General features: G+C 40.3%; 1 protein-coding gene across 1 annotated transcript; it reads left to right on the plus strand.

Annotated features, from left to right (window-relative positions):
- The first annotated feature begins 43 nt into the window (after window positions 1-43).
- Window positions 44-9,712, plus strand: katna1 (katanin p60 (ATPase containing) subunit A 1). The gene is made up of 11 exons (XM_071527679.1): window positions 44-199; window positions 1,265-1,427; window positions 1,552-1,691; window positions 2,633-2,828; window positions 3,196-3,311; window positions 4,216-4,321; window positions 4,403-4,561; window positions 5,622-5,748; window positions 6,193-6,327; window positions 7,509-7,635; window positions 8,770-9,712. Exons 2-11 carry the CDS (start codon window positions 1,266-1,268, stop codon window positions 8,966-8,968), a joined length of 1,467 nt encoding a protein of 488 aa, XP_071383780.1. The 5' UTR covers window positions 44-199; window position 1,265; the 3' UTR covers window positions 8,969-9,712.
- The last annotated feature ends 543 nt before the right edge of the window (window positions 9,713-10,255 follow it).

The following is a 10,255-nucleotide window of genomic DNA, read 5'->3' on the forward strand; positions in this document are numbered from 1 at the left end:
TTATTAGCTGTGTGTCTGTGTTTGTGCCAGTATTTGAGGAAAATCGCGTTGAACTTGGACGTATCTCTTCTCAGTGTTACATGAAAGTTAATCTACTCTAAAGATCAGTCTAGTAGCTTTGCAAGTTGTCGTTGAAGTGTGCCTGTCTCTGGCTGGATGATTTGACAACAACACAACACAGAGAGTCAAGATAATAGAGGTACAAGCTTGTAATTGCAATGGGATGCAGTGTTTTATTTGAATAATTATAGTTTCTGATTCTGATTTGGGTTATTTTAAAAATGCATTAGTTTGTAAAAGGCTGTATTCTGTTTACCAAGTGTACAACTCTTAACAACTGAGTACAGTAGATGAAGCTGTGTATAATTACTGCCATTGTTATTTTTATTTAGTAGTATTTATGGTAGTGGTAGTAGTAGTAGTAGTAGTATGAGTATTTGGGCCATTACTAGGTCCCATGCCTCTCCATAGGAATGCTAATGGACTTTTCATAAGCACACACTAGTGAGTTAGAAGTAGTCACCCTTGTTACTGCTAGACCATGGTTGGGTGAATTTTGGCAAGGTCAAAAGGTAGAAAATTGGAGGGGGTTGGTGGCCTAGAGTGACCAGAAGGTTGCTGGTTCTAATCCCAGGACCAGCTGGGAAAACAGGAATGGGCAAAGTGAATGATCATCCGTTGAAGACGGTGGGTGAACTGTGAATGTAACTATGAAAGTGAAGCAGAGTTTGGCTGGACAAGAGCGTGCATGCTCAGTCAACCTTCCCTGGATAAATAAAGGTTTAAAATTAGATAAGATTAGTCGAATGCGGATACTCAGCGTACTATAAAGTGATTATAATGTGTCACTAAAAGGTCTACTGAGTTCCAGGTGATACAGTACTATGCAAAGTAGTCTATAGATATTCAGTGTCTGAGTAAGGGTTAAAAGTGGGGTCAGGTTAGGGTTACATAATCTATAGAGATGTAGCAAATAGGCAAGTGACACTTAGTTTGTTCACCATCTACTTTTTGTCACCTGATAGTTGAGTATCAACACGGGAGCATTCTAATAAAATGTTATCAGTAGCTACCTTGGCAATGTTACACCAAGGTTGGGTCAGTATTGGCAAGGATATAAAAATATTAGTGTTTGCTAACGTGCCAACATTGGCAAAGTAGCTGCAAAATATGCAACCTAGCCGATGGTGGCCCAGCAATGTCTGGCTACTTTCCCAATTAATTTACTTTTCAGTGCCAACTTGCTCTCTGTCTCCTACACTAGAATGAGTCTGCGGGAGATCAGCGAGAACGTGAAGCTCGCCCGAGAATACGCCTTGCTGGGAAACTACAGCTCTGCCAGCGTTTTCTATCACGGAGTACTGGAGCAAATCAAGAAATATGTGTACACCGTGCGTGACAGCAGTTTCCAGCAGAGATGGCAGCAGGTAAATATGGCGTTCATAGCGGTAGTGTCCTGTTTGTCACAGTAGTATTAAATAAAAATCAGTCCAAATGATTTCAGAAAGGAATTCTGTCTTTTCTGACTTTTTGCCTTTGTGTTTTTCACAGTTGTGGCAAGAAATCAGTGAAGAGAATAAGCATGTTCAGGAAATTATGTCTACTCTGGAGAGCTTTCAGCTGGACACAGCCCCCTCTAAACCAAGCAATCATGATGACTGTGATGTGAGGCCTGTACAAGTGGAACAGAGGTACGAGAGTTTTGTAAATAGATATGATATTAACTCTTTTTCAGGCGTTTTGAGCGCCCTCTCTCATTCGCTGACCAGTTTTTTATTATTCTGGTCATAATTTTGAACACTGTGGGCCCAATTCTTTTGACACTAATGTAGATTTAGAGTCCTTTCAATTTAATATAGCACAGACTTCGCCTTTTCATCTCACCGTTATTGGATATTGGTTAATAGTGCTTCACTCTTTACCTCTGCGGTACACAGATTGGTTAGTGGGGTTGAATAAGCTATGTGTGTGTGAGGACAATAACCCTGATGTTAGTCATATGATTGAGATTAGTACTGTTGAGTCCCTGGTGTGAGCCTGTTTTGTTCCTGTTCTGCCCTCTGGAAAGGAAAGGTGGTTTGTAAATCCCACACTCCTCCTCTGTTCAAGATTTGTTTTACTTCAGTAGTTTGTCTGGTAGCATTAGAACATTTGTCGAGCATTTGCGCACACATTGTTGTGTCTTAACACAGTATGTGTTGCTTCCAAGAAATGACACATCGCTGTTGCCATGTGAAAACCTGGTAACTCCAACTTTGGTGATCATCATATTTTTACTTCACATGAAGGATTACATGCACCTCTATGGTTTGAGAAAATTTTGGACTTATGAAACCCTTTAAAACCCTGTTGGATAAAAAAATAAATGCATGGTGGTCAAGCTTAAAACAAAGCTGTTTTGCTTAGTTACTAAGAAAGTTGACATTTTGGAGATTTGAGGTTTTCCAAAAGCAACAATGTGCAACACGCACTGTGTAGGACACTATTCACAATGCTTAATGAGTAAATGCAACTCAAAATCAACACCAGAGACATCATGGGGAACATATAACTGTTTTGCTGATGAATGTTGCAAATGTATGACTTGAAAGGCTGTTGATCGTAGCTCCTTCTTCCTCTTCTCTCTTCACAGATCTTCCCCATGTCCAGTTAGGAGGCCTGCCAACCCGTATAAAGACAGCAAACCTCACAACAACCGGCTCAGTGTGGGTGTGAGGGCACAACAGAGGCACTCGCCCCGCGGGCCCAACGGGGACAGGAGCAAACCTCCCAAGGGCAAAGACAAGAAGGAGGCAAAGGAGGCTCCTGGCAAAGGAAAAGACGATAAGGTGAATGATCTGTTGTTGTTTTAGCTAGGGAAATCCTTTTTACTCATTCACATTGCGGACTGTCCTGTTGAAGGCAAAGTAAATTCTGTGTCTCAATCCCCACCACCCAATATACAAACCTTATCTTTTACAGCCAGGGTAAACACTCTATGAAAGAACAGGCCACATTACTATAGTTTGTAATATTGCATAACATGTTTCAAGCAAAACTATTTGCATTGTGGATCAAACACTATTCAAATGCTACATGTTTACCTACAGTCAAGCCCAGCCTGTCATTCCAGTTTTTGTCTGGCAGACAACAGACCACATGTGTGACATTCAGACCCTGAGGGAATAGGAATAATGCTGTTTGTTTGCCTTGCAGAACAAAGCAGATGTCCAGGAGAAAGAGGTGAAAAAGTTTGACGGGACAGGATATGACAAAGACCTTGTCGAGGCTCTGGAGAGAGATATTATATCTCAAAATCCCAATGTTAAATGGTGCGTGTTTATCAGTCTGTCTTTCCAGGCTTCATTCCATAGAAGAGACAGTAACCTGGCTGCACCAGTGATTCCTTTACATTCATTTAGTTGCAGTTGTCTTCCACAGCTGGAAAGTTTATGTAAAGTCTTCATTTTGCCTTACTGCTCAGTCCAATCCCAAAACATATTTTGCAATTGTATATATCATGACATAAAAATTCAAATAAGAACCATTCTGGCAAGTTACCCTCCGCAACACTGGCTTGCACACTAGGGATGCACCAATCTGTTTTTTTTAGGCAGGTATATATCCAATATCCAATATTTTCCAATCCATAATGGCTGATACCGATAGCCATTTTTGTAAGAATCTTAGTAGAAATGCATGCGCAAAACAGGTTAAGCTTTTCAGACATGCCTATCTTAAGATAAGTGGTTTTAAACAAAAGGGTACGTTCGTTTTATTCTGTTGTTAATATCACAGTTGTATTAAGTGACACAGGAAAGGAGAAAAAACAAAGAGTAGGAAAAGAAAGGTCACAAAAATTCCACAATCGGCCAAATTTCGGCAGTAAAAATCATATCGGACCAGCTTTTACAGCTGATATCTGCCAATGCCGACAGTTTGCCAATATATTGGTGCATCCCTACTGCACACTATGTTATGGATTCTCCCTATAAACAAATTTCACATTGACGTTTTGACTTCATTGGCCTTTTCAGCACAGCCAGAAACAGTTTTCCTTGGGACAGTGTGCAGGCTCTTATCTTTCTGACAGATTGATTTATTCTTCATTGCACCTGCCAAGAATTATAGGATGTGCCTTGTGTTTATCAAATGACTTAATTGGAATGATTGAGGACTACTGCTAATGCAGTCCTGGAAAAGCAATCTCTGTCTTAACCTGAGCTGTTTCCGCAGGGATGACATCGCAGACTTGGAAGACGCAAAAAAACTCCTGAAAGAAGCCGTTGTGTTGCCAATGTGGATGCCAGCGTTTTTCAAAGGCATACGAAGACCTTGGAAGGTACTGATCGAAAGAGATTTTTGTTTATTTGTTTTGTAATGCATCGATAACACCGATGCAATGAAACTGTTTTCATTTTAGGGCGTGCTAATGGTGGGACCTCCAGGCACGGGGAAAACGCTCTTGGCCAAAGCAGTCGCCACTGAATGCAGAACCACATTCTTCAACGTCTCCTCATCCACTCTCACCTCCAAGTACAGGGGAGAGTCTGAGAAGCTGGTCCGCCTTCTCTTCGAAATGGTAAAACATCACATATTTGCTTGGTAGAAATAATGATCTGGATGCATTGTATTGTTGTTGATGTTTGTTGGGTCCTTGCATGTTTAGCGCAGATTGTATACTTGTGTTATCATCAGGGTTCCTATGCAAGTTCTGCAAAGTCTGGAATTATTTTATTTCAATTATTTATTTCTGCAACATTTTCAGCTGTAGTGCGATATGGCCAAGTTGACAGTCATATTTCCTTGCAATTATCAGCGCTTGTCTCATTGAACACCAAAGTCAATCTTCAAATTTTAGTGGAAGAATTAGGGTCTGATGGAAATCCAACTTTTGTCCCATGTCATTCCCTCTCTCCAATTTCTCCTTTCCACTGTAAGCTACACTGCAAAAAAATCAATTTAGTCTCATCCAGTGGGATGAGGTCATTTTACTTGTTTCCAATGAAGATTCAGTTGAAGAATTGGTCAGTATCTTGATAGAAGGCATATCATAGGGCTGGGCGATAATTCAATATTATCGTGTATCGTCTTTCAGTGGAATCATATCGTGATGATATGAAGATATTTTGATATCGTGACACACATTTCTGCTGTCTAAATCGATGATGACAAGCAAATTTTACTTAAAAACTCATAAAATGAGGTATGGTAGGAATATTATTTGAATATTCTGTTTTGTTTGACATCACACCTAAGATTACCATTCGGTTCATTGAGATGAACATTAATTTGAATATTTAACATGATTTTGCATACATGAACCATATCGTGATATATATTGATATCGAGGAAAATCCTTATGATTATCGTGATATTGATTTCAACCATATCACCCAGCCCTAACATATCACTTCATTAGAATCAAGAAAATGATGCTTGATTCAAGAAAAATCTTGAGACAACTTGATTTGAAACTATCTCACCCCATTGGCAGATTAAGACTCAGCATTAGTCTAAATTAAATATGAATATGGATATATTACCTATAAGTACCTAATAAAGCAGAAATATAAAGCCTGAAACAAACTAGTTGAGGTTTCTCAGTCTGTACTCACTAGTCACTGTCTGTCTTTCTGCAGGCTCGTTTTTACGCCCCCACTACCATCTTCATCGATGAGATTGACTCCATGTGCAGCCGCAGAGGGACTTCAGAGGAACACGAGGCCAGCCGCAGAGTCAAGGCAGAGCTGCTGGTGCAGATGGATGGTATAATGATAATTAGATGTTCTTGTATGCAGTTATAATTAGATTAGCCTTGTGTACAGTTTAAATGCATTTTAAGTCTTACATTCGGTTTTAGAGGTCTGATGTTGAGGTTTCCTTCTGCACCATTTTAGCTTTGAGAAATCAGATCAGTTTTCTGATAGGGCTTGTTTTCTTTTTCACATTTGTTTCAGTTGTGAAATTGGTCTTTATATATAATTCTAATTGGAATGAAAACCATTTTAAAAAAGGAAATCTAACTTGATTAACCTTGCAGGCTCTCTGCATGTTTAGTTGAAACAACAGTTGTATCCAGTGTCTGTGAAGAGATTTTGGATGTGTGTAAACTAAGCCTCACCTATTCCTGTTTTAACTGCACTGGGCCTCTGACTGAAGCGTTGGTTTTCAAAGATGTTTCTGATGGTTGTTTCTGTCTCTGGTGCGTAGGTGTCGGCGGAGCGTCAGAAAACGACGACCCCTCAAAGATGGTGATGGTCCTGGCTGCCACCAACTTCCCATGGGACATCGACGAGGCTCTGAGGAGACGCCTGGAGAAGAGGATCTACATCCCTCTGCCTTCAAGTACGCAATAATTTAATGATTGCATTGCAATGTAGGCTCAAATGTTCTAATGAAGACTGTAATTAACTGTCGGTGGCTGACCGACCAAATGCACAGTAGACTCTAATCTGACATGTGACGCTTTTCTTCTTTCTGTCACCTCTGTATACTGACCAATAAAACAGAAATACCATTAAAAAAAATTCGAAAAAAGTGGTGTGCTCTACAACACCCTGGTGAGACACATCTACTAGGTAAAAAATGAATGAATAAATAAATAAAAGAATATAATGGCTTTAGATGTTGTCATAGTCTAACACTAGCCACCATCATACTGGTCAAGCTTCACACTCAGCACGTTTACATGCACACTAATAAACCGATCATAGTCCAACTAAGGCAATTCCCAGATTATTCAAATGGTCATGTAAACAGCATAGTGCGATTCCCTTAATCCTTAAATAAAGGCTTTTAATACAGTATTAGAAACCCGATTAACACAGCTAGGTTTTTGCCCAATCTGAATTATTAGGTGCATATGTACCCTCAGTCTGACTTCTTTTGTTTTTTTACACCTTCGCATGATTCCAAACTGGATAGACAACAACGTAGGTGGTAGTAGAGGTCGGCCTACATGATGTCCAGTAGCAGAGGCTTGCTATAAGAAAGCTTGTTGGCATCTTCTGCTCTTTATCAGCTAGAAGGAGGAGAGGAGAGAGTTTGTTAAACTGTTTTGCAGCTGTAAGTAATTGTAAAATCTAAAACAACAGGCAGTAAGTTTGAGTCTTACATCACTTCCTTAAGGAGAGAAATCCAACTATGAATGAATCATGTAAACCGTGTTTTCCCTGTTATTGCATTACTAGAGCACATGTATATGCATCAATTGAATTATTGCCATAACCTGATTATTCCCAGTTACTGGGTTATTAGTGTGCACTAGTGCAGCGCCCGTTCACACCGCTGCTGCACAGAGCGCTGTTCTCTTGTTTATTCAAAGTTTATTAATATTGAACGTGTCCAAATTGCACCAAATCCAACACTGCACTTCCTTAGGTCCCCAGCAATACACCCGCCAAGTGTGAAGTCGATCGGACGAACGGTTCTCGAGATATGTGAAGGACACACATACACACAGACAGAGATTCCTTGCTTTATAGTATGATGTAAACGTGCTCATTATTGCTCTTGTGTGTGTGCAGCCAAGGGGCGAGTGGAGCTGCTGAGGATCAACCTGAAGGAGCTGGAGCTGGCCGGCGATGTGGACATGGACAAGATAGCAGAGCAGATGGAGGGATACTCAGGAGCCGACATCACCAACGTCTGCAGGTAACGCCTCTCCACTCTGTTAACCACATTTGACCATCTTCACTGTAGCTTCTTTTGAAGACTTTCCGTTTTAGCCCAGAGACAAAACAGAGGTAAAAACACATACACAGAATAAAATCCCTGTCCTACCTCCACCACACCCCCGTCCACCCTCATATACATTGTTGGTCATGTGTGATGCACACACAGACAAATGAACAAATAAAAATAAATAAAACTGTGACAACTTATTTGCTCTCTGTACAATGAGACTTTCCTGCTGTCCACCACTACTTTTGTTGTGGAGGAGCTTTTTAGAAAAATGCAAGGCTGTTTGCAGCTATTTCTGTGTATTTGTTGTAAAAGTGTAAGGATTTGCATTTGGGGCAGTCTTTTGTTGACAAGTTCTGTTATTTGACTTTTCATTTTGTTATTGAGTTCTTTATAAAAGTTGCAGTTTTATAAAGAAAGCTGTCGGTTTCACTCAAAGTTTGGCATGCCATCTTAAAGCATTTGATGGGTTTTCTTTGGAAAATGCAAAAAAAATCTTGCAGTGGGACCACTAGTTGAAACAAAATCATTGTTGTACGGATAAATAATTAGTATAGTTGTGTCTTTCCATTTTTCCTGGGTTTACATACAGTCAGTTCAGTTCACTTTATTGCCCACGAGGGAAATTTAGGTTGCAGCAAGGCACTCTGCCTGAACCTCCGGCCTGAGAGGAAAACTCCTGACAGAGGGTGAACTGGATTGTCTGCAGCTGACCTTTCCTTCCCCAAGACCTGGCAAAAAAGAGCGCTGCGGCTCACCAGTGAACTCCATTGGAAAATTGCAGAATCATTTTGTTTTGCACATTCAAGCTGCCATACCAAGAAATCAATCAAAAAGTTGTAAGATAATACCATCGACTTCCTGTTAACATTGAAAACATCAAGCCTCCATAAAAAATACAATCTCTGCTGGACTTTTTTACAGCTTGCCTCTCAAAGTTCAATTTCTGGTCAATCACAGTGCCAAGATACTTGTAGCTCTGATCGAGGTCCACTCCCTGACCTTTAATAATTGTCTGTGAGTCACTGACAGTATATACCGGTACCAGTTTTTGCGTTTAATTTCCCTGTGTAATATCTAAACCCTTTCTCATGGCCGCTGCAGGGACGCCTCGCTGATGGCCATGAGGCGAAGAATCGAGGGCCTCACGCCAGAAGAAATCCGCAACATTTCCCGGGACGAGATGCACATGCCCACGACCATGGAGGACTTCGAGTCCGCGCTGAAGAAAGTGTCCAAGTCTGTGTCCGCTGCTGACCTGGAGAAGTATGAGAAGTGGATTGAAGAGTTTGGGTCCTGCTGAAAATGCCGGCAACTAAGTCATCTGTGTGTGTGGAAGTGGTGTGAGGCTGGATAACGATGGTTTTAGCACTGGCTGTGTGTCAAGTCTTCACTTTGTTTTTGTAAATTATTGATCTTCCAGATGGTATGTAATGCCTTAAATAGGTTTATTACATTAGGTAAACATGTGCACTTGGAAAATGGCACCTCTTCACCTTATTGTGCATTATGTCAATGTCTTGCAAAAGTCTTGTATCTCCAAATTGTCACCATGTCAGGAAAAATAGTTTGTTTTCCCACCTTGTGTCTGTGTATTTTTTATATTTTACAGTGCAGATAATTACATTTCTTTTACATTTTTCAATGGGCCCAGAGTCATAAAACATGTTTTCCTTGTACGAGAAAATCAACTGTAATTGAAACGTAGAAAATGCCAAAACTGGGGACACAAGGTTTCTGCAGCACACTGACAGTTGACAGTTTTATTATATGTCATTTTACTTTACAGGGTTAGGGACAGGTTTGCATCTCTTCCTCATTTCCTGGTTGATACGTTGGCTACCAAGTGTCATAAAGTTTGTAGCATTGTATCCGATTATGCAATACTGGGCTACCTGTCGATCAATGTTACTCTTCCTGACTTTTTTGTTTTTTATGCACTTGATTTTATTTGGAACTGTGGGACCATGTGCTTCTTTCCACATTTTGTAGATGTAAATTTATACAATCATAACACTAACAAGATATTTCTATGAATAAAGCCACTATCAATATCTTAATAAAAATCTTTATTGATGTCAAGATTGTCTTTCATGTAACTTTATTTACTTTAAGAAAACCTGGAGAAAAAAAAATAGGATGTGACCATAAAACACTTTCAATGATGAAGCACAAACCGGATAGTTGGGAGAAAAGAACGGGAGCTGTGACTGAACTGGTGTGTGTTGTTGAGCCCAAGATGGCGAGGGTAGAGATGTCCGACTTGAGTATGCAAGGTAGGGGCATGAGCTAGGTCTGCATGGTGTTTACTCTTGTGACTCTGTTGGTGCTGTTATGAATATTCATGACTGGCAGCATGAATGGGCTGTGCTCAGTTTGTCAAGTCAGTCTGTCAGACCAAAATCAAGCAAGTGAGTTAAATCATATGTATTGATCACAGCATTTAGATGTCTGATGTGCTGCTGTTCACCTCCAAACTACAGACAGAGTTACAAATGTTCTCAAGGCTCCTAATCCCCATCAACTGTCTTCCATATGCAGGGTTCAATTGGATCTTGAAAATCCTTGAATGTTTGTGGATTATAAAAAG

The sequence above is a fragment of the Centroberyx affinis genome, unplaced genomic scaffold, assembly GCF_046629955.1.
Source record: "Centroberyx affinis isolate AG114_WGS23_722 - 3 ecotype Tasmania unplaced genomic scaffold, CSIRO-AGI_Caff_v1 ptg001569l_1, whole genome shotgun sequence".
Lineage (NCBI taxonomy): Eukaryota > Metazoa > Chordata > Actinopteri > Beryciformes > Berycidae > Centroberyx > Centroberyx affinis.

Excerpts from the sequence above, each read along its gene's own strand:
- katna1 (XM_071527679.1), top strand. The coding sequence starts at position 1,266 with ATGAGTCTGCGGGAGATCAGCGAGAACGTGAAGCTCGCCCGAGAATAC. Across the intron at positions 2,829-3,195 it reads GCAAAGGAAAAGACGATAAG|AACAAAGCAGATGTCCAGGA; the intron begins GTGAATGATCTG and ends TTTGCCTTGCAG. Across the intron at positions 5,749-6,192 it reads GCTGCTGGTGCAGATGGATG|GTGTCGGCGGAGCGTCAGAA; the intron begins GTATAATGATAA and ends TCTGGTGCGTAG.